The sequence below is a fragment of the Oncorhynchus tshawytscha genome, linkage group LG02 (assembly GCF_018296145.1).
Source record: "Oncorhynchus tshawytscha isolate Ot180627B linkage group LG02, Otsh_v2.0, whole genome shotgun sequence".
Classification (NCBI taxonomy): domain Eukaryota; kingdom Metazoa; phylum Chordata; class Actinopteri; order Salmoniformes; family Salmonidae; genus Oncorhynchus; species Oncorhynchus tshawytscha.
In genome coordinates, this window is record NC_056430.1 from 67085691 (window position 1) to 67110925 (window position 25235).

The 25235-nt window shown below is 44.2% G+C and overlaps 1 protein-coding gene across 5 annotated transcripts in view; it reads right to left on the reverse strand.

Annotated features, from left to right (window-relative positions):
• Window positions 1-4535: 4535 nt before the first annotated feature.
• Window positions 4536-25235, reverse strand: part of usp43a (ubiquitin specific peptidase 43a) — a 116112-nt gene continuing 95412 nt past the window's right edge. Inside the window, exons 9-18 of one of the 5 annotated variants that reach the window (XR_006079596.1) lie at window positions 22141-22244; window positions 15388-15465; window positions 15089-15218; window positions 13463-13582; window positions 13090-13348; window positions 12671-12829; window positions 12085-12291; window positions 7795-9259; window positions 5168-5253; window positions 4536-4944 (exon numbers count right to left, since the gene is read on the reverse strand). Coding sequence is in view for 1 of the 5 variants with exons in the window: in XM_042303430.1 (XP_042159364.1) it covers window positions 8040-9259; window positions 12085-12291; window positions 12671-12829; window positions 13090-13348; window positions 13463-13582; window positions 15089-15218; window positions 15388-15465; window positions 22141-22244 (2277 nt within the window). In the remaining 4 variants the exon portion in view is untranslated. Of the gene's footprint in view, window positions 5254-6109; window positions 9260-12084; window positions 12292-12670; window positions 12830-13089; window positions 13349-13462; window positions 13583-15088; window positions 15219-15387; window positions 15466-22140; window positions 22245-25235 lie in introns of those variants that run through there. The other 4 variants (XR_006079599.1, XR_006079597.1, XR_006079595.1 and 1 more) reach the window with 4 other exon arrangements.

Here is a 25235-nt window from a genome sequence, read left to right on the forward strand (position 1 = left end):
GCCCGCCCCTGTGAAGGGACATGGGCTATAAAACTTTTCAAATACGCCCGACTCTCCCTTCCTATATAAAGCCTTGATGACAATATAACCTCCTGTTGCGAGGATGTGAGGACGACGGTCCGATGTCAGAATGGTTCAGATAATAACTACAGAACGAAGCCAACATCAGCGTGAGCTTTGGTTGCGAATGGTATGAACTTTGAACTCTTATTCACTACAGAAGTGATACCTCCTAGCCATTGAGTTAGCAACAGCAGCTGCAAACGCAGGTTAGGAAGGAACAGACAGAGTATCCCGTCTACCACACAACGACATTACTACAACGTATCCAATTGACAACCAGAGACATTCTTCAAAGGACAAAGGACTCGGTTGGGCATCAAGGCCTTCCATCTACCACCAACCTACTGAAGCACAGCTCAGAGTAAATATTTATTGCATTTTCCTTTTCCAAATGGGTGGTAATTTAGAATGCATAAGATACTGCATTTACGATAGCACAGCTTCGCCCTTTGTTCCTCAGTCTTCCTGTTCTTTCACTCAAACCCAGCCCCTTTTCTTTTGTGTAACAAGCTGTCATATCTGTTCCGCCCGCTAGGGACGTTTTCCTTTATGAAGTTATGATTAATTATGTGTATATGTAATTCTGTGTGATTAGTTAGGTAGTTAGTAAATAAATAATTAAACCCAATTTTGCATTGCTGATTCAACTTGTTAGCCAGGGTTCGTGCAGATAACCAAGAATTTACAACTTTCAGATGAGACTGAATTAAGGTGACGATTAATATTGACTGCTATTGATGTAAAATATTACTAGGTCACGTTAATACTGTTATGGTTTGTGTGTGTTTTTGTTGCTTTCCAAGTCTTATGCTATCACTTTCTTAGGAACCAGAAGGAGAAAGTGGAGAAACAAAAAGTGTTCCAGCTGACATGGAACAAGACAGCAGATTCAGCTGGAATGGCATTTTATTGTGTGATGAGATGGAAATAAAATTGTGTATGGTGTGATTATAGAACATAAGTCTCTGAGTTTGTAAACCTCACGGTGAATGTTTGTTCCACTTGTTCGTTTTTAAATTAATGTTTTATTATCGTTTGTCCATTTAAGTAATTTCCAAGCTTATATAAATGTAACATTTGGATGCTTTTGTTCAAGAGGAGGGACTGTTTGTTTTCAAAAAGTTGAACATTGAGATATTGAAGATCAGACGCATTGTATATAAAGGAGTGAGATCTGTGGAATGACAGAGTGGCTGTGGAATGTGATGGGTGGATGGGAGGAGATCAAATGATTGCTATAGGGGAAGCAGATTAACATCTGTGGATTAGGCGAAGGAGGGGTTGAGGTCAGGAGGTCAGGTCAGATCCCCTGAAGGGAGTATTAAGGATTTACTAGCCACTTCCTGTTTAACCATAAGATGTAAGAATAGAAGTGAATCAAAAATCAAATCAATTTTTTTATTTTATATAGCCCTTCGTACATCAGCTGATATCTCAAAGTGCTGTACAGAAACCCAGCCTAAAACCCCAAACAGCAAGCAATGCAGCTGTAGAAGCACGGTGGCTAGGAAAAACTCCCTAGAAAGGCCAAAACCTAGGAAGAAACCTAGAGAGGAACCAGGCTATGTGGGATGACCAGTCCTCTTCTGGCTGTGCCGGGTGGAGATTATAACAGAACATGGCCAAGATGTTCAAATGTTCATAAATGACCAGCATGGTCCAATAATAATAAGGCAGAACAGTTGAAACTGGAGCAGCAGCACGGCCAGGTGGACTGGGGACAGCAAGGAGTCATCATGTCAGGTAGTCCTGAGGCATGGTCCTAGGGCTCAGGTCCTCCGAGAGAGAGAAAGAAAGAGAGAAAGAGAGAATTAGAGAGAGCACACTTAAATTCACACAGGACACTGAATAGGACAGGAGAAGTACTCCAGATATAACAAACTGACCCTAGACCCCCGACACATTAACTACTGCAGCATAAATACTGGAGGCTGAGACAGGAGGGGTCAGAAGACACTGTGGCCCCATCCGAGGACATCCCCGGACAGGGCCAAACAGGAAGGATATAACCCCACCCAATTGCCAAAGCACAGCCCCCACACCACTAGAGGGATATCTTCAACCACCAACTTACCATCCTGAGACAAGGCCGAGTATAGCCCACAAAGATCTCCGCCACGGTACAAACCCAAGTGGGGGGCACTAAACCCAGACAGGAAGATCACATCAGTGACTCAACCCACTCAGGGGACGCACCCCTCCCAGGGACGGTATGAAAGAGCCCCAGTAAGCCAGTGACTCAGCCCCTGTAATAGGGTTAGAGGCAGAGAATCCCAGTGGAAAGAGGGGAACCGGCCAGGCAGAGACAGCAAGGGAAGTCTTCAGGAAGGCAGTGAGTTGCTGCCTTTTCTAAAATTTTTGAGAGGAATGGAAGATTCGATATAGGCCGATAGTTTTTTATATTTTCTGGGTCAAGGTTTGGCTTTTTCAAGAGAGGCTTTATTACTGCCACTTTTAGTGAGTTTGGAACACATCCGGTGGTTAGAGAGCCGTTTATTATGTTCAACATAGGCGGGCCAAGCACAGGAAGCAGCTCTTTCAGTAGTTTAGTTGGAATAGGGGCCAGTATGCAGCTTGAAGGTTTAGAGGCCATGATTATTGCTTTTTAGTTAGCTTTGCGACAGTATCAAAAAGGAATTTCGGATTGTTCTTATTTTCCTCAATTAAGTTAGAAAAATAGGATGATCAAGCAGCAGTAAGGGCTCTTCGGTACTGTACGGTACTGTCTTTCCAAGCTAGTCAGAAGACTTCCAGTTTGAGAAAGAGGAGTGTCTTAAGTGGGATATATATACCTGTTATGGTGAGAAATATCTGGTGGTCTGAATTACAGCTGTAACGACCCGTTGGGGAGAATTAAACTTGGTTAAGCTTCTCTAGTGTCCGTGAGTTATTTAGTCTGATAAATAAGAACCTAACACATCTTTGTGAAGACTCAATAGGATACTTTTATCCTATTCATTCATCCCATCTCCTTTAGTTCACACACTGTGAATCTCTGTCTCACTGTGACTAAAGATAACAAGCCACATCTGTACATGTCTATGAATGGCTCTGAGCCATGCTGTCTGTTTCTCCATTGGAACAAAGGAGCTAATTGTATCGGCATCTCTACTCACCCTCAGGTGTCAGGGCAACGTAGTGTTGAATGTTCTACCTGTCGGTGCACTATGTATCCCATGATTCACTGGTATGAAATCAAATGGAAGGCTAATATACACAATTTCATATAGGCACAACTTCATTTCTCAAGATGTTCTTTCAGCATAAATTACATTAAAATGAATTTGTCTGGTCTCATTGCCTTCAATCTATGTCTCAGGGCAGGTTTGCTTTTCCAAATAGAACAAGAATGTGATGAACGTTGGAACTAAACCCTATATGATCAAATTATATAATCTGCACTCAACCACTAGACACCACCATACCAACTGCAATAGTGCCATCTAATGAGCAATTATTGACAACCATGTGAAATTGACTAATTGTCGAAATTATCTAAATTCTGGCATTAGGGTGATGAATGTATGATGCATCATAGTGATCAAGTGAATGATAGAATGTCAGCTCACATTAAAGTGAGTATGTCCGAACTTTTGTTAAGGAAATCTTATTGAATTTCAAGAGGCTAAATATTAAAATGAGAGTTTTGAAAGTAGAGTTTGAAAAATGAATTGTCCTGCTCAGTTGCATCTATTATTCATTGTTGTTTCAGTCACTCAATAGAATCAACCCTTTTGGTCTGTTTATTCTTTTTGAACTGTGAAAGTGCAGGTTTGCTTGGAATTGTTCAGCGCACTTATGTCCTTGGTACTTGGCCTTTAATTCAAAACATGCCAGTTCATTCTAAGTAATTGCATCAGGGCTGGGGTTTCAACTTGCATTGAAGGCAGTCAATTCGGAAAGTAAAGTTAATTTAAAAAAATTGCATCTATTCTCAATGACTTCTCAATAAACTGATTAGTAGAAGCTATTTACTTCAAAAGTGTTTCATTTTATAATTTTTAAAATCACCTCCTGAATTGAATGCCTTCAATTCGAATTGAGCCCAGCCCTGAAGTACAACAATGTGAACCTTTCAAAGAAATACTGGCATGGGTGGTGGGAGAGATGATGTTTATAGGTGTTCTTTATGTAGACGCTTGAAGAGTATGAAGACAGCTCCAACAATGGAACCAAGCACCATACTATACTCACATATACTATACTATACGCTGAGTGTAAAAAACATTAAGAACACGAAGCAATAAGGCCTGAGGGGGTGTTGTTTATGGCCATTATTGCCATTATAAACTGGTTACCAATGCAATTAGACCAGTAAAAAGTCATGCTTTGTCATTCCTGTGCTATATGGTCTGATATACCACGGCTGTCAGCCAATCAGCATTCGGGCTCGAACCACTCAGTTTAGAATATACAATACACATGTATCCAAGTGAGTGAATACAGAATACATAACTGCACACAAACCCAAGTGTGTTAAACAATGTGCTTTATTTGCAGTATAAACATATTAGGCAGATACAAACCCTCGTGGTCATTTTACAGTAATAGTTTTACAGTAATAACATATACCTTGTCATACTCTTGTGCATAGAAGAACAGTACACACCACAGTTGAGGCCTATACTTGTGCATCAGCCTTAACCTCATAGCCCTGCGATTTATACAAGGCTATACTACATCATGTCTCCCTTTATACATATATTATATAGAGCTATGTGTATTCATATATTTACAAAACTCTTATAAAATGTAGAAAAGTTGCATATAAATCATCTTTATCCCACATTTCACAAAATAATTGGAAAAAAACCTTCATTTGTAGTCTTCATTTTAATTTTGGTACAAGTAAACTTTGTGGTAGGTACATAGTGTCCTCATCTAGAACAAAAGAAAAACAAAATGTCAATGAACAATACAGACTTTGTGTCCCATCTGAACGCTCTTATTCCCACAGCAGACATAATATGTTTGTTTCTGTGACATACAGTATAACTAATGGTTAATATGGCACTATTTTGACATATTTTAATGAGACCATGTTGTCTATAGATAAGACATGCTATCTATCACCAAGCATAGCTCAGTCACAGAAAAGACCTACGGGCAACAGTGAAGTTTTAAGACGGTTGACTGCGAAGTACTGTAGCAACTCAAACTCAACACCCCTCTGTCCCCCAGGAATTCAAGCTGCAAAGACAAATGACAAAACTTCACAATTCAGGATTGTAATAGGCTTATTTATTTAACATGAAACTGATGTGATCCTCCATCTTCCCAATAGAGTCAATAGTGACTGGTGAGTTTGATACTGTAAAAAATTGCTCCAGGATAATACCAATGCTGTGGCTTGGTCCACTAATTATTGTGAGTGAAAACTGGCTATACTAACGAAAGGCTTAATTTGTTAAAGAAATGAGCTGAAAACTGCCCATGTGGATTTGGTACCTTATTGTTATCCATGCTTGGTGTACCAATGACAAACTGTTGAATTGCTGCCCACAATGCTTCCTTCAACTTACACTTCAGCAGTATATTCTATGTGCAAAACATGGACACGACGTGACCAGACATTCATTCAATCTTTATTGCTTAGAACTGTGCCCGAGTGGCACAGGCAGACGCTAAGTGTAAGGAGTTAATTAGTGTCAAGGACTAACTGGTGTGGGGTGTTGAAGTGTTTTTCTCACCCCTACGATAAAGTGTGGCATTGCTAGGTCCATTAAAAGTATAAACTGAAAGCTACATATACTGTAGCTGTACATATACTGTAGCTGTACATATACTGTAGCTGTACATATACTGTAGCTGTACATATACTGTAGCTGTACATATACTGTAGCTGTACATATACTGTAGCTGTGCATATACTACAGCTGTACATATACTGTAGCTGTACATATACTGCAGCTGTACATATACTGTAGCTGTACATATACTGCAGCTGTACATATACTGCAGCTGTACATATACTGTAGCTGTACATATACTGTAGCTGTACATATACTACAGCTGTACATATACTGTAGCTGTACATATACTGTAGCTGTACATATACTGTAGCTGTGCATATACTACAGCTGTACATATACTGTAGCTGTACATATACTGCAGCTGTACATATACTGTAGCTGTACATATACTGTAGCTTTCAGGAAGGAAAATGGATGACTAACAGGTAAAAAAAATGTAAAAGCTTCTCAGACTCAGACATTGCGTGACTGCCAGTAGCTACAGCCTCTTCCCACGGTGTACCTTAACGACTCTTAAGAAGGGATATTGTACCGTAGAGACTCGACCCAATTACACCGCTAATTTCAACCCAGTGAGAGCGAGGGTGTTTCAATCGAACGCCTACGCCGTTAACGCCAGGCGAGAGCTCTGCAGATTGGAGCAGAGGGGACCTTTAGTCAGTGGCCAAAGAGACTTGATGAGAGACACGATGGATGACAGGGAATGAAAAAAAGACGGATCGATGTGGAGGAGTGAAGGGAGAGAGGATGAGAAGTAAGACTGGATAAGGGGGGGCCAAAGAGCTCATCAAGGTGGATAAATAACACGTATGTGACATTCAGGGGTGATCGGACCAGTGCATCTACTGCCTACTGTAGTGGACAGTCTAATGATTCAAATAAATGACCTTACTGTTACAGTGACCTTACTGTTACAGTGACCTTACTGTTACAGTGCATGATCCTTCATAGAGAACTGCATAGTGATGCAATCCATCGACACCACTTGCCTCTCTAATACAGTACCGCATAGACCTACATACCAGAATGTCAGTGTATCAGCATCAGAAAGTTCCATTACCTACCGGTAGCAAGAATAGATCAATCTGAGGTCATTTTGTACTAATTTAAACCACGGTAATTTCCTTAGAATCATAAAGCCAGATTTCAGTGCTAAAAATGTCAAATTTCCATATAAATGTACTTGAATTTATAATAATGGATTGTGTGGTCAAACTGCATATTTTCACGAGCTTAAGAATGAAGGGGGACGTGTTGCGTAGGCCAAGATATATTGTTAGGAGGGTCCCCTTCTTACTGCATGAAAGGGAGAGTTCGGTACCATTGGCATTGTAGAAAGTGCAATATCATAACCTTCACTTGCAATGTGTGAATCTATATAGCAGCCAGTTTGCAGTGCAAGCAGCACGTACAGCCAGTTATTAAATCATTCATAGTTCAATCTAGGAGGAAATCACCTATTAAAGCTCTGATGTAGACTTTCAATGAATCAATGTTTTTGTCCAAATCTTCTAGAGCGTGTAGACATTAATAACGAAACGTATTGTCATGACACTGTCATAACATTCCTTTAGGTGCTATCATTGGACAAACCGATCGAGGAGGATAGTGATGAATGCCATTCATTTACTACGATTTTAAGACACGAGTGTAGATAATGTGTGTGCGTGCGTGTGCATGCCTGTGTGTGCATGTATGTGTGTGAATACAACATGTGCTTCCGGTGCTGACCAGGTGTCCACAAACTCATTGGTTAAAAACTGCATATCAGTTACTGAGGCACTTGTTAAGTCACAATAATTTTTACACATAAATAAAATCAAAACTGGAATAAGAAAATATTCATTCTGATATGACATTTTGTTTATGTTAGCAGTTGTACTTGTGTCACCTTTGATAAATATTCTCCTTGGCCCTGTGAATGGCTCTTTCACTGACGCTACACCCCTCCACGCCACCTTGTGTGGTTTTCACATACCTGTGCTTCTGTGCTACAGGAGTATCCTTCCAGTGGAGCTCCATTGCTTTGATCAGGGTCAGATTGATTAGTGCACAAAGTCACTGTAGCAAAATGTAGTAAAAACATTTTGCAATGGAAAACAAAAACATAGCATTTCTTACTCGACAAATGAAGATAATCCCTCCCTGTTCAGTCCATTTCTTCTGTTTGGTGCCTAGTGAAAACGACCCTGGTGTGTGTGTGTCAGGGTGTGTGTGTGTCAGCTAAAAGCTGGACTCGGGGACCGTCCTCTTGCGTCCCAGTGAGTTGGTACTATAGCGAGTCCTCTGCAGGGTACCGTAGGAGGGCGTCTCTGCTGTGAGGCTGCGAGGGGGCGGAGCCACGTCATGGGACATCCCTTTGCGGTGTAAAGAGGCGGTCCTTCGCATGCTAGACTCCTCCTTGCTGGGGATGTTGGATGAGCTCTGAGAGCGTTTGATATGGGCAGCAGCGGCGCGTCTGGCTTTACCGTTGGGCAGCTCGTCTCCGAGACGATTGGCACTCCCGTTGCGGGGGGCTCCGTTGGATTTCGCCTCCCCCGTCTTCGTGGCCCCGCCTGGGGCTCCACTGGACAGGGACAGCTGGGAGATGCTGGACCCGCCGACGTCGCCAACTTTTCCAGAGTCGGACTTGCGAGACGATGACGACTCCTTGTCCTTCTTCTTGAAGTTGCTTTTGAAGAAAGACAGCAGCCCCTCGTGGCTCTTGGAGGCCTCCTCTACCTTCTCACCCTTCCTTCTCTTTTCTCCCTCGGGTGGTACCATACAGTCCCTTGGTGGTGGGTCCTGGTGGCCCTTGGTCCCTCTCCTCAGGGTGCCTTCCCAGTCTCTGTCCCTGAGGCTGTGGGTGCTGGAGCTGGACTGGATGCCTGCACTAGACCCCCTCCTAGATGGGGCCTCTTGGGGCTTTCCCTGGTCCTTCTCCTTACTCTTCTTGGTGCTCCTCCTGGTCAGAGTGTTAGTACTACTACTACTGCCCATCCTACCCTCGTCCCTCTGGTCTCTCTGATCCCCCTGGTCTCTCTGCTGCTGATGGGACCCTTTGCTACTTCGTCTCAGACTCGTCTCAGTCTTGTCTGTGACTGGTCTTCTCTGGCCCTCTGGCATCTGCGGAGACTCTGATTGTCCCATGCAGTTCAGGCTGCTTCCCACATTGGGGGAGCTGATGGCAGGACTCTTCCGGCTCTCAGAGCCCGTCATTAAATTGACTATAGAGTCCTTGGTGCAACGAGGTCTTCTTCCAGACTCTAGGTACTCCACCAGTTCCACAGGGGCAGGGATGGGAGCAGGGGCGGCCTCGGCTGCAATATTTTGGCGGTCCTTGGAGCCGAACGACCAGCGTAGCGGGAAGACCTTGTTCAGTGTCTCTTTGTTCTTCGTGGGGGTCCTCATGCTGACGCTACGACCCTGGATGCCCCGTACGAACGGCCTGGTCTCAAAACCACCTGGTGGTGAAAGAGAGAGAGAAAAGAACACTTTACCATAGTGTCTCTGACATTTTAAGCTAGACTAACTTTACATTTTCAAACCCCTTTTATTAAATTGTAAATAACAAGCACAGCAATCACAATGAGCTTTTTTTCCGGCAACATTATATACAGTTGAAGTCAGAAGTTTACATACACCATAGCCAAATATATTTAAACTCAGTTTTTCACAATTCCTGACATTTAATCCTAGTAAAGAAATCCCTGTTTTAGGTCAGTTAGGATCACCACTTTATTTTAAGAATGTGAAATGTCATAATAATAGTAGAGAGAATGATTTATTTCATCACATTCCCAGTGGGTCAGAAGTTTACATACACTCAATTAGTATTTGGTAGCATTGCCTTTAAATTGTTTAACTTGGGTCAAATGTTTTGGGTAGCCTTCCACAAGCATCCCACAATAAGTTGGGTGACTTTTGACCCATTCCTCCTGACAGAGTTGGTGTAACTGAGTCAGGTTTGTAGGCCTCCTTGCTCGCACAACGTTTTTCAGTTCTGCCCACAAATTTTCTATGGGATTTAAGTCAGGGCTTTGTGATGGCCACTCCAAAACCTTGACTTTGTTGTCCTTAAGCTATTTTGCCACAACTTTGGAAGTATGCTTGTGGTCATTGTCCATTTGGAAGACCCATTTGCGACCAAGCTTTAACTTCCTGACTGATGTCTTGAGATGTTGCTTCAATACATCCACATAATTTTCCATCCTCATGATGCCATCTATTTTGTGAAGTGCACCAGTCCCTCCTGCAGCAAAGCACCCCAACACCATGTTGCTGCCACCCCGGTGCTTCACGGTTGGGATGGTGTTCTTCGGCTTGCAAGAATCCCCCTTTTTCCTCCAAACATAACGATGGTCATTATGGCCAAACAGTTCTATCTTGTTTCATCAGACATTGCTCCAAAAAGTAAGATCTTTGTCCCCATGTGCAGTTGCAAACCGTAGTCTGGCTTTTTTAAGGCAGTTCTGGAGCAGTGGCTTCTTCCTTGCTGAGTGGCCTTTCAGGTTATGTCGATATAGGACTCGTTTTACTGTGGGTATAGATACTTTTGTACCTGTTTCCTCCAGCATCTTCACAAGGTCCTTTGCTGTTGTTCTGGGATTGATATGCACTTTTCGTAACAAAGTATGTTCATCTCTAGGAGACAGAACGCGTCTCCTTCCTGAGCGGTATGACGGCTACGTGGTCCCATGGTGTTTATACTTGCATACTATTGTTTGTACAGATGAATGTGGTACCTTCAGGCATTTGGAAATTGCTCCCAAGGATGAACAAGACTTGTGGAGGTCTACCATTTCTTTTCTGAGGTCTTGGCTGATTTATTTTGATTTTCCCATGACGTCAAGCAAAGAGGCACTAAGTTGAAAGGTAGGCCTTGAAATACATCCACAGGTACACCTCCAATTGACTCAAATGATGTCAATTAGCATATCAGAAGCTTCTAAAACCATGACATCATTATCTGGAATTTCCCATGCTGTTTAAAGGCACAGTCAACTTAGTGTATGTAAACATCTGACCCACTGGAATTGCGATACAGTGAATTATAAGTGAAATAATCTGTCTGTAAACAATTTTTGGAAAAATGTCTTGTGTCATGCAGGAAGTAGATGTCCTAACCGACTTGCAAAAACTGTAGTTTGTTAACAAGAAATTTGTGGAGTGGTTGAAAAACGAGTTTTAATGACTCCAACTTAAGTATATGTAAACTTCTGACTTCAACTGTATGTAGGCATGGACTGTGCATGTATAGGAAGAGATTACGTAAATGCACATCCACAGTTAGAGTAGAATGTGTTCAGCTAAACATTAAAGAGGTGATGCACTCTATGCTCACGTGTGGCGTATTAGCAACAACATGGAATAATAATAACCACTGATTAGATTTAGTTTTTCCAGATGCTCAAAGTGCTTTAAATAGGGGAGAAGTTGAGCCAAAGGGGAAAGTTGAGCCACCCTCGTTTCTAGGAAACCATACACAATAATCATTTGACCAAATATTTAGGATGAGGTCATCCTTTTCTCGAGCCTGTCAAGGAAGAAACCACATGTAAAAAGTGGTAAGCAAGTTAGGTCCAAAAAATAGATTGTCACAAAGCAAAATTAATTTATTGTGAATTTTTATGATGCTTGTGTCTAAACCAAAGTAGATAATTTTAAGATTGTTCTATACATCAGTTGGGGTCTCTATAAGCTCAATATGTGGTCCTAAACCTAGCAGGAAAGTGCATCCTTGTATCTGTGTGGGATAGTATAGCCAAAATGTTTGTCTTAGGGTAATTTGAGCCAATGGCTACTTGAGCAAATGTAAGTGTTTTCTTCCCAGGTGTAAGGCATTATCGCTGGGATATGAGGTAACAACAGGGCCTCAACAGTTTCCCGTGTGTATCAAGAATGGTCCAACACCCAAAGGACATCCAGCCAACTTGACACAACTTTGGAAAGCATTGGAGTCAACATGGGCCAGTGTCCCTGTGGAACACTTTTGACACCTTGTAGAGTCCATGCCCTGACAAATTGAGGTTGTTCTGAGGGCAAAAGGGGGTAATTAAATATTAATAAGGTATTCCCAATGTTTGGTATACTCAGTGTATGTAAATATCTTTGTTAGAAATAATACTGTTTCCCTTGACGGAGTGATGTTGAATGTGTAAACCACTCAACTTACCCCACTCTCCCCTACTGTAGTAATGGGAAAACTCACCACCACCACCATCACCCTTCCACCACCAATGGAATGAAGACCGAAGAACGTTTTTGTTTTTTAAATATTTTCTTTTACCTTTCTTTGGTTTACCATGCACCTCATGTTTCCCAGGCCCCTCACCTTCCTCCTCTCTGGGCAGGTCATCAAGGAAGACGGGGGACTCCGGGGAGTCGTGGACAGAGGAGGGGCAGGTGGTGGAAGAGCGGGATACCAGACTACCCCTCTTACTGTCCCCATTCAGACGGACCAGCCAGTGGTCCGACATGGAGGAACTGGTGGAGCCTACAGAGTGGAGAGATACGTTTCTGTGACTATGGGCACTGGACAAGAAAGACACCTACACATGTCAGTTCCAATCCAGTCAATACAGAAAACACAGAAAAACTACACAGATAATTGCTATGTAGAATAAAGCATTTAGCAATTGAAATATCACATTGAGGTTTTGCTGGTTCAGGTGGTTGGAACATGGTGCTTGAGTGAAACCTGCAGTTATGAGTTAACCTTTAGTGGATAAAGGCTGAATGGTCTTGATGTATCTAATACTACCTCTGTACGGAGTTCAGCTGTAATGGAATTGAACCCTGAGTGAACTCTCTCCTGTGATGTGTGTGTGTCCATGCCTGTGTGTTTGTGTGTGTGTGTGTGGTACACTACCCACCTCTGATTGAGCTGCTGGCGGACCAGGGAGGGATGACGTTACGTCTCTGGTAGAACAGTATGTAGGCCCCCCTGGTACACACCTCCTCCTCAGGCACCAGGTCCACACTGCTGTCGTCATAGCTGTACCACTGACCGTCCACTGAGTTCCTGCAGTACGCTGCAAAACGCACACAGGACTGTAGAGACAGGCTGCACCACAATCATTATTTCCTGGGTATAGTAATGTAAGTTGATGTGACCACTATAGAGGAGGGCACTGCACTGTTATGCATGTCCTATGTATCATCATTATTTGGCAGTAGGCATCTCTCTCACTAACAATATTCTCTCCTCACTTCTCGATCAACAGCCAGTCAGTATGCCTCTCATCAACATCACGTCTCCTACATCAATGGTATATCAATGGCCAACCAGTACCTGTGTAATGTCCGCCGTGCATCCCACCATGGTGGTTACACACTGCATAGAGGTCATAGAGGAAGTCAGGAGGCAGGGCCATGTCTGGGTGACTAATATGATGACTGCTGCCTTCAGGCTGTTTCCATGTGGGGGGCCAGGGTCCCAGGTCCCCCAGGTTCCTCATGCTCTGGGACCTCTTCACCACGTGGGGGGCCATGTCCAACCCGGCCAGGGGGAAGCGCACCTGGGTGGACAGCTTGTTGCGCCGCTCGCCCACCTGATTCATTGAATTTTTAATCAACTATCAAGGTTAACACAATGAATGACTTATTTCCATTGTGGTGCTTTTGGGAAGAACGGCAATCCGCTACATGTGATCGGCTCCAGTTACCTGTCGGAAGCGTTTGAGGTGGAGGATGAGGATGTCGGGGAGGGTCCACAGTGACATCTTCACCATGCCCTGCTGGAGCTGCTTACAGTGGGGACACTTCCATGCGTCGTCTGGGGCCAGCTGGAGAGAACACACACGCACACACACGGTCAGTGGGGACACATCCATGCGTCGTCTGGGGCCAACTGGAGAGAACACACACACACACACGGTCAGTGGGGACACTTCCATGCATCGTCTGGGGCCAACTGGAGAGAACACACACACACACACACGGTCAGTGGGGACACTTCCATGCATCGTCTGGGGCCAGCTGGAGAGAACACGCACACACACACGGTCAGTGGGGACACATCCATGCATCGTCTGGGGCCAGCTGGAGAGAACACACACACGGTCAGTGGGGACACATCCATGCATCGTCTGGGGCCAACTGGAGAGAACACACACACACACACACGGTCAGTGGGGAAACTTCCATGCATCGTCTGGGGCCAGCTGGAGAGAACACACACACACACACGGTCAGTGGGGACACATCCATGCATCGTCTGGGGCCAGCTGGAGAGAACACGCACACACACACGGTCAGTGGGGACACATCCATGCATCGTCTGGGGCCAGCTGGAGAGAACACACACACGGTCAGTGGGGACACATCCATGCATCGTCTGGGGCCAACTGGAGAGAACACACACACACACACACGGTCAGTGGGGAAACTTCCATGCATCGTCTGGGGCCAGCTGGAGAGAACACACACACACACACGGTCAGTGGGGACACATCCATGCATCGTCTGGGGCCAGCTGGAGAGAACACACACACACGGTCAGTGGGGACACTTCCATGCGTCGTCTGGGGCCAGCTGGAGAGAACACACACACACGGTCAGTGGGGACACATCCATGCATCGTCTGGGGCCAGCTGGAGAGAACACACACACGGTCAGTGGGGACACATCCATGCATCGTCTGGGGCCAGCTGGAGAGAACACACACACGGTCAGAGGGGACACATCCATGCATCGTCTGGGGCCAGCTGGAGAGAACACACACATGGTCAGTGGGGACACATCCATGCATCGTCTGGGGCCAACTGGAGAGAACACACACACGGTCAGTGGGGACACATCCATGCATCGTCTGGGTCCAGCTGGAGAGAACACACACACGGTCAGTGGGGACACATCCATGCATCGTCTGGGGCCAGCTGGAGAGAACACACACACGGTCAGTGGGGACACATCCATGCATCATCTGGGGCCAGCTGGAGAGAACACACACACGGTCAGTGGTGAAGTCTCAGATAAAGTTATAGTCTTCATACACCACGTTTGTCCAAAACCATATAAAAATACTCAGGGAGTGAGAGTGAGTGAGTTAGTGAGTTAGTGAGTGAGTGAGTGAGTAAGTGAGAGAGAAATTAACTTATGAATCGACTAATGCAATATTAAAGCTGCTATATGTACTGTAACTTTTTGGTCGACTTGACCCAATTCACATAGAGATCTGTCATTCTCATTGAAAGGAGGTACAATTTCTGCATAGTGCATCTTTAATGTTCAGTACCCCAAGGGTAGGTTAAGACCAGTTGCATTGGGCGGTATTGTACAGTCCATGTTACCTGTTCCTCTTTGGTGTAGAGCTGAAAGCAGTCGTCCAGGGTACAGCTGTGCTGCTGCAGGTGCTGCTGCTGCTGGACTCTCACACTCTCTGAGTCCTTCACCACCTCCTCCTGGATGTTACCAAACAGACTGACACACACACACGCAAAAAGTTGGGGTATGAGTGTGTGTGTTTGTGAGAGAGTGAGCGAGATAAAGACAGAGTGAATCATTCTACACAATAAATAATGAATGTGTGTGTGTTTCTGAGTCAATTGATTTGGTGTGTGTACTGTACATGTGTATGTCCAGTGCTCACCATTCCTTGATCTTGTGTTCCCACTCAATCACCAGCTTCACGTGGGGTGGTCCTCCTGGGCCACATAACTTCAGGGCTCTGGAAAACATATTACATGATGAATACACACGATCTTCTGAGTACAAAGTCTACTAGACTACCACTGGGTACAATGTCTACTAGACTACCACTGGGTACAATGTCTACCAGACTACCACTGGGTACAATGTCTACTAGACTACCACTGGGTACAATGTCTACCAGACTACCACTGGGTACAATGTCTACTAGACTACCACTGGGTACAATGTCTACCAGACTACCACTGGGTACAATGTCTACTAGACTACCACTGGGTACAATGTCTACCAGACTACCACTGGGTACAATGTCTACTAGACTACCACTGGGTACAATGTCTACCAGACTACCACTGGGTACAATGTCTACCAGACTACCACTGGGTACAATGTCTAGACTACCAGACTACCTACCACTGGGTACAATGTCTACCAGACTACCACTGGGTACAATGTCTACCAGACTACCACTGGGTACAATGTCTACCAGACTACCACTGGGTACAATGTCTACCAGACTACCACTGGGTACAATGTCTACCAGACTACCACTGGGTACAATGTCTACTAGACTACCACTGGGTACAATGTCTACCAGACTACCACTGGGTACAATGTCTACCAGACTACCACTGGGTACAATGTCTACTAGACTACCACTGGGTACAATGTTTACCAGACTACCACTGGGTACAATGTCTACCAGACTACCACTGGGTACAATGTTTACCAGACTACCACTGGGTACAATGTCTACCAGACTACCACTGGGTACAATGTCTACCAGACTACCACTGGGTACAATGTCTACCAGACTACCACTGGGTACAATGTCTACCAGACTACCACTGGGTACAATGTCTACCAGACTACCACTGGGTACAATGTCTACCAGACTACCACTGGGTACAATGTTTACCAGACTACCACTGGGTACAATGTCTACCAGACTACCACTGGGTACAATGTCTACCAGACTACCACTGGGTACAATGTCTACCAGACTACCACTGGGTACAATGTCTACCAGACTACCACTGGGTACAATGTCTACCAGACTACCACTGGGTACAATGTCTACCAGACTACCACTGGGTACAATGTCTAGACCAGACTACCACTGGGTACAATGTCTACCAGACTACCACTGGGTACAATGTCTACCAGACTACCACTGGGTACAATGTCTACCAGACTACCACTGGGACTACAATGTCTACCAGACTACCACTGGGTACAATGTTTACCAGACTACCACTGGGTACAATGTTTACCAGACTACCACTGGGTACAATGTCTACCAGACTACCACTGGGTACAATGTCTACCAGACTACCACTGGGTACAATGTCTACCAGACTACCACTGGGTACAATGTCTACCAGACTACCACTGGGTACAATGTCTACCAGACTACCACTGGGTACAATGTCTACCAGACTACCACTGGGTACATACAATGTCTACCAGACTACCACTGGGTACAATGTTTACAGATACCACTGTTGTACCAGACTACCACTGGGTACAATGTCTACCAGACTACCACTGGGTACAATGTCTACCAGACTACCACTGGATACAATGTCTACCAGACTACCACTGGGTACAATGTCTACCAGACTACCACTGGGTACAATGTCTACCAGACTACCACTGGGTACAATGTCTACCAGACCAGACTACCACTGGATACAATGTCTACCAGACTACCACTGGATACAATGTCTACCAGACTACCACTGGACTACCACTGGGTACAATGTTTACCAGACTACCACTGGGTACAATGTCTACCAGACTACACTGGGTACAATGTCTACCAGACTACCACTGTCTACCAGACTACCACTGGGTACAATGTCTACCAGACTACCACTGGGTACAATGTCTACCAGACTACCACTGGGTACAATGTCTACCAGACTACCACTGGGTACAATGTCTACCAGACTACCACTGGGTACAATGTCTACCAGACTACCACTGGGTACAATGTCTACCAGACTACCACTGGATACAATGTCTACCAGACTACCACTGGATACAATGTTTACCAGACTACCACTGGGTACAATGTCTACCAGACTATCACTGGGTACAATGTCTACCAGACTACCACTGGATACAGTGTCTACTAGACTACCACTGGATACAGTGTCTACTAGACTACCACTGGATACAATGTTTACCAGACTACCACTGGGTACAATGTCTACCAGACTATCACTGGGTACAATGTCTACCAGACTACCACTGGGTACAATGTCTACCAGACTATCACTGGGTACAATGTCTACCAGACTACCACTGGATACAGTGTCTACTAGACTACCACTGGATACAGTGTCTACTAGACTACCACTGGATACAGTGTCTACTAGACTACCACTGGGATAGAGCTGGCCTAGGTATCCCATACAGTCATATTTTCACATAGACAAAGGTTTGTGTCTCATACCTCAAGGATTACTGTTTAAAATGCCATTACAAGTGGAGTTGTATTATGTGTCGTATTACACTGCATTTATTGAAGTCCATCTGTAACTTACACTGTAATACACATCAGTATTCTGCAGCATGATACTTGTAGTATTCCCAGTTTGTAAGCACAGTCATCAATCCTTCAGAATCCAAAAGTGTTAGACATTGTTTTGAGATGCCATCAGGTCCATGCTAACCTTTCCCTATTAGTTATGGTGTATATGTGTGTGTGTGTGTGTGTGTGTGTGTGTAAACAAACATCAGTATTCTGTATTCTAAGTCAAGCCATTGTTTACCTGAGACTTCCATCACGGTAAAACATTCCTGACTCAAATGTACAGGTAATCTTTGTAGTGAGTTTGATTGATGATAAGAGGTGCTGATGCAGTGGAATACAATGGGCACCGGTTAGTGGGCACAGTGGGAAGCTCTGAAATGCGCCACTAGGTGTCAGGCTTCCATAAGGTATTGACGTCAAGAGTAAACTCAAACCACATTGATCATAGTGTTGATTACTAAACCAGCATGAAATGAAAGTGATTGAAAAGACATCCATTTAATGAAAGAGACTGCTTTCTGTTATAACTGTGAACTGAGTGCTCTGTACTCTTCTCTGTGACTTTCAACGGTTGCCAAGCAGCTGCCACAAGAGACACGACACTGTTGTGTGACAAGGATCATTCATCTCCCTTTTGGTCTCATTGACACAAAGGGGTGCTATAAAAGGCAAACCTTCAATGTCTCTCTCTTCAACAATCCCTCTCCAGGAAACAGGGAGTTCTGAGGTAGAAACACAGACGGAGAAATACATCTGGGGAATCAACTTAGTGTCTGAAGCACTGCTGTCAGAAGAACTATACATTTGGTGTGTGAGCTTGTGTTTGCTTGTGTCCTTGAAAGTGTAAGTTGTAAAGGTAAGTTAGTCCTCGGTTGTGTCAGGGTGTGTGCTGCTGTCTGCCTTTGACTCAACCGAAGGTCACAGTCCCAGTGGCTACAGACAGACAGTGATGAGTGATGAATACTCACTGAGACAGATCTAACACCTCCTCTACCTGCAGGACACTGGGACATAAAGGACACTGGGACATAAAGGACACTGGGACATAAAGGACACTGCTTCAATAGTGGATGTAGTCTGACATTTCTCTGTGTGTGTGTGTTCATGGACCAGGGAGATCGCTTTAGTTTGAAGTCAAAGTAGCATCCAACCAGGTCCCAAGAACGTGTAGAATTGCCTTCAAAACCGGCCACTAGGGGGAAAAGTAAGCTGTTGGCTTGCTAGGGTGTTGTAGACAGGGATGGTGGATGGGTTTAAAAGCTGCAAAATCGCGTGCTGAGGGTTTCGTGTTCAATCCCAGTGCTGGGCAATGGTATAATGCCTTTCCTAAACTTTCACCCCCAGCAAGTGTTTGTATTTAACTTATGGGGAGTTAGGTAACAGTGTCTCAATTTAAATGTCAATAAACGACGTTTACCATGACTTCACGCATAGACGTTTAGAAAAACCTCTAATTTCAAAGTGAAACTGATACCTTGTTAGCATGGACAGGCGTGTGCACACACTGTATGAGAACAAAGGACTGAATCTGTGACTCTTTATAATGTAAAGGATGTTCTTTGTGTGTGTGTGTGTGTGTGTGTGTGTGTGTGTGTGTGTGTGTGTGTGTGTGTGTGTAATCATGTCTGGATGCATGTTTATTGTGTTCATCAATATCACCTCAGAATTAAAAGCCAGCTTCGCTCCACAGAAGACCACGGCCCCATTAATTCCTTTCACGTTCACACATTAATCCAACCCGCCTTCAAATCCACACAGAAACAATTCCAATTAAGGAAGAGAGGCTGCTTGTCAAAATGAATCTGACTGTGTAATTCAGAGCTGAAAAGTCTGCCACGGTATGAACCCAACATCTTAAATGCTTACTTATGACTTTACTAACTGGGGGGCAAAGAGCAGGCACTTAGGCACTATAGCAGAGCTGCTTATAGGATTTGTTTTTGTCTCTGTCATGGAAGAGATTAAAATAAGAGTTACAGAGATGGGGAGAGAGACAGAGTATGATGTCACTGTTATTCTTTTGCCTGGATAAAAATGCTAATCCCACAAAAGGAAATCCAGGAAGACAACCTAGTTCCCTCCCCCCCTCTGAATTCCAATTGTGTTGACTGTATTTTCAGTACAGAATGACCATGTCAAGAGGCACTTGTGTCACAACTCTTTACAATGGATCTTTGTCATGTACTCGGACTTGGAATCCAGCCTCATTACACTCAGCCAACAATGCCCTTTGATTCAAAGCACTATTGTGGTTCCAATGGCTCCTTCATACACATGCATGTGTGTCACACACACACACGCTCCTTCAATGGCCATGCCTGTGTCTTATCCCTTGTCCGTCACACGCCATTCTAATTGAACAGTCCTACTTCTCAAACCTCCCCCTCCTCTTCACCTTTCCTTTCCCTGCCGATCAATACCACTTCCTTTTATAATACCAGACCTCCTTATACCCTGAAGGAGCGGTTGAAATTAGCACCAGGGGAAAGAGTGAGAGAGAGAGAGACATGCATGCACACACTCCCAGAGAGGGTGGTAAGCCTGTCGGGCCCTTTCTTAGTGCCCTTGACCTTTCCCAGTGCCCTTTTCCAGTGCCCAAGGGCCACATCTTTGACCTTCAGAGCATCACTCATTCATGGGAGAGCGAAGCTCAGAACCCGTGAAGAGTGGCTGATGATGACACCATGCCCCCCTGCTGTACAGAGCTGTCCACCTACTCAGTCCTCAGGCAACCAGCTACTTGTCAGTCAGCTGCTATTCTCTCTGTCTCTCTCTCCTCCTGTCTGTATACTTGATATATGAGGAGAAAGTCTCCTGTCTCCCTGTGTTTATGGCTCACCTTCCCCTCTGCCTCTAGCAGAAAACCTTCCTGACCACACACATCCCCAATGTGGTTCTTTCCTAAAGAGACTCTTTTCTCTTTAATCGAATCTTGTTCATACCTGAAATTGTTGCCTCAGGCTATGTACTGTTTCTAAGGAACATGATGTTCGACATTGGCCAGGGAAAAGTCTATGAAATAACTTCCATATGACATGTTTGTAAAGCCAACGCTGTACAGAAGTCAATCCTCCCAAGTCTCCTTGCATGTCCGTTTATGAAAAATGAGTTGGTGCAATTACATTGTAAGAGGAATACAGTAATGCTGTGTTTTGATGAAAATAGGATTTTTTTCAACATAAAGACCAGACAGAATGGCTCCTCTCTAGCTTTAGGGAAGAACACAGTTGAAATAACAACGGAACCATGTTTTTGTTTATAACCGCATTGTAATTCAAGGACTTTGAGAACTGAATGGTCATGCTCTTGAGTGAGATGAATTGCCAGAACAAAGGATAACGGATAGTCAGCTAGGATACCACTTATTCATTCTGGTCAATTCAACTCAAAGATGATTCAGATCAAGACGTTTTTCTGATCTATCTATGTATCTCTGTATATAATGGTCAGACGGTTTAACATTCGATGACACATCTTCTCTTGCAATTGCTGATGAGAGAGGGTCACACAGGCAACCCCTCTTCCCCGAACTCACCCACCCCAAGACAAGTTGACTTTTACCTAGCGTCTGACCCCATGTCCCACCTCCTCAGTAGAACTCCTGTGGCTTGAGTCCTACTGCACTATGCCGTCACATCACAACAACAGCACAGCTTTAGATGGAGCTCCCTGTGGCTTCTACGACAGCTGAACCCGCTCTACAGGAGGGAGAATAAAGGCTCTTGTCTTATCTTCACTGCGACTTGATTCCTCTACCTTTTTACAGTAAGCCCCTCATGGCTCATTGGCTTCTCAAAGGCACTGTTTGCACAGAATAGGCAAGTGATCTCTACTTCAACATGACATTCATTCACCTGTGATGTTTCTGAGTGTTCAGAGATACCGTGGTTTACCATTTTATGTCTGACAGTGGAGAAAAAAAGATACTCAATGACAGGCATTTGAGTAGGCTTTATGTACAAATAGTAGCTTAGTTCAGGTATTTTGACAGAGAGAGAGAGAGAGAGAGAGTGAGAGAGAAAGAGAGAGAGAAAAAGAGAATGAAAGAGAAAAAGAGAGATAAGAGTGTGAGTGCGAGAGAGAGAGAGAGAGAGAGATAGGAGAGAGAAAGCGTGCGAGAGAGATGGATAATGCAGGTGCTGGTGGTCTTACCTGTCCACGGCAGGGTGGAAGAGAGGGCGTCCATCTTGTGGGGACAGGTAGCTGTAGGAGGCAGATCCTCCCACCACTCTGACCTTGAACAGCAACCCTGCATTCTGTAGGGAGACACGGGCATTCAACGAGATAAGTGAGACATGAGATAAGACGAGGTAAGATGACACTAGAGGAGATATCATACAAACTGTTTCTATAATACAAGTGCATTGTAATACTGTAAGAACACTGCGGGAGCAAGCAGTACGGTATCTTTCTTTTAAAATGTATCACAAACGGGCATAGGTTCCACTCATAACAACAGCATTGTTAGCGGTGTCTCTAGCTCCACAGCTCCACCCTTGACTGAACAAGGTGCATTAGGAGATGAATTAGACAAGAGGGGCTAAGTTATTAGAAGGTAGAGAGGAGAATCACGTCACAAATTAAACCTAATGGTCTCATTTGGAATGAAGGCCGCTGGAGAATAGAGCCGCAGCCAAGCATACAGAGAAATAAATGAGTAACTTTGCGTCCCAAACGGCAACCTGTTCCCTACACAGGGCACTACTAGAGCCATAGGGCTCTGGTCAAAAGTAGTGCACTGTGTAGGGAATAGGGTCTCACTTGGGATGAATCCTAGTTAATAAGACCGTAACCACCAAATGAAAATGGCAAAGAAGTATTTTGTTTGGGGGAGTAGACCATACATATGCGGTTGTGAGGATATCTTTCGTAAGACCATAATGAACAAGTCATCGTTGATGAGCAATTAGGGTGAGTTTATATGTGAGTTTAAGGGACATTTGGAACTCGAGGGAACTTCTTTGGATGAGGGAGAGTGGAGTGAATGTGAGTGGAGGAGGTGTGTGTTTGTGTGCATGTTGAAGATTAGATAAACACCTGTTTATTTAATGCCTGTGAAGATTTCATGTCATATCACTGTCTTTCTGGAGGATATTTGTACTACTTTTAATCTGTCTGGATTAGGGACAAATCAAGTGGGATTAAATATTAAACCGACATAGCCATGAGGAGAGAATATCCTTATCTTCCTTTTCAGCAAATGTTTGTATTTGTTGGGTACAGACACAAATGATCAAAAAACACAGCTTGCGAGAACAACAAACTGTATGGTGCAGAAAATACACCAAGCCTGGATGACTTGGTCAAAATCAAATGACACCATACCCGTCTCAAATGACACCCTATTCCCTATATAGTGCACATGGGATCTTTTTCAAAGAGACACATCCTCCCGGAGCCTCAAAGTTATCTGTCTCGTACATTCTGATCAAACTTGTAGATTTGATCCAACAGTTATCAGCATACTGCCGACTGAACCAAATCAAATGTTATTTGTCACATGCGCTGAACACAACATTACAGTGAAATGCTTATCTACGAGCCTCTAACCAACAATGCAGTTTAAAGAAAAATATGAAGAAAAAAAAAGTAACAAGTAATTAAAGAGCAGCTGTAAAATAACAATAGCAAGACTATATACAGGGGGGTACCGGTACAGAGTCAATGTGCGGAGGCACCGGTTAGTCGAGGTAATTGAGGTAATATGTACATGTAGGTAGAGTTATTAAAGTGATAGATGATAACAACAGAGAGTACCAGCGGTGTAAAAGAGGGTGGGGGGGGGGCAATGCAAATAGTCTGGGTGGCCATTTGATTAGATGTTCAGGAGTCTTATGGCTTGGGGGTAGAAGCTGTTTAGAAGCCTCTTGGACCTAAACTTGGCGCTTTCCGTGCGGTAGCAGAGAGAACAGTCCAAGACAAGGGTGGCTGGAGTCTTTGACCATTTTTAGAGCCTTCCTCTGACACCGCCTGGTATAGAGGTCCTGGATGGCAGGAGGCTTGGCCCCAGTGATGTACTGGGCCGTACGCACTACCCTCTGTAGTGCCTTGCGGTCGGAGGCCGAGCAGTTGCCATACCAGGCAGTGATGCAACCAGGATGCTCTCGATGGTGCAGCTGTAGAACCTTTTCAGAATCTGAGGACCCATGCCAAATCTTTTCAGTCTCCTGAGGGGGAATAGGTTTTGTCGTGCCCTCTTCAGGACTGTCTTGGACCATGTTAGTTTGTTGGTGTTGTGGACACCAAGGAACTTGAAGCTCTCAACCTGCTCCACTACAGACCCGTCGATAAGAATGGGGGCGTGCCCTGTCCCCTTCTTCCTGTAGTCCACAATCATCTCCTTTGTCTGAAGTTGACACAATGCTGGAATGACTCATATGTAGGTGGGTACTAAAGCTTTTATGTAATATGGGATTTACCAAGTGCAAGATCTGACCTCTACAACACATGGTGTGGCAAGAAACTTACCAAACCATTTCGATATGGATTTTTCTGCTCCCTAAATCATAATCCTTTATATGAACTGCAGCTTGGTCCATTGATAATGTATGAACTGCAGCTTGTTATGTTAGTTTGATGTGAAGCTAATATGAAATGTGAATACAGATAGGTAGATAGATAGATAGATAGATAGATAGATAGATAGATAGATAGATAGATAGATAGATAGATAGATAGATAGATATAGAGGGTTCAAGGGAAGTTGAAGTATGTGATTACATAAAGTTTATACATTGAGCAGCCGACATGCATCAGTTATCTGATGTAACATTGTGTGTGAGCCTGAAACATGGGGTCAAACTAAGGATCACATTAAAGGCCTAGTGCAGTCAAAAATGAGATTTGACTGTGTTTTATATATAGCTATACATATCCACACTATGAGTTTGGAATAATACTGTGAAACTGTGAAAATGATGATAATGCCCTTTTAGTATAAGAGCTGTTTGAAAAGATTGGCTGAAATGTCTAGACTGTTTTGGTGGTGCAACGATGTACGCGGAAAGTCGGGAAGTAAGTTCAGGGAGTGAATCCGTTGAATAAATAAAATAACAAAACAAGAAACACGAACAGAGCACCGACTTAGAACAGGAATAATGACGACTGGGGAAGAAACCAAAGGGAGTGACAAATAAAGGGCAGGTAATCAAGGAGGTGACGGAGACCAGGTGAGTGTCATAATGCGCGTAACGATGGTGACAGGTGTGCGCCATTTCGAGCAGTCTGGTGACCTAGAGGCCGGAGAG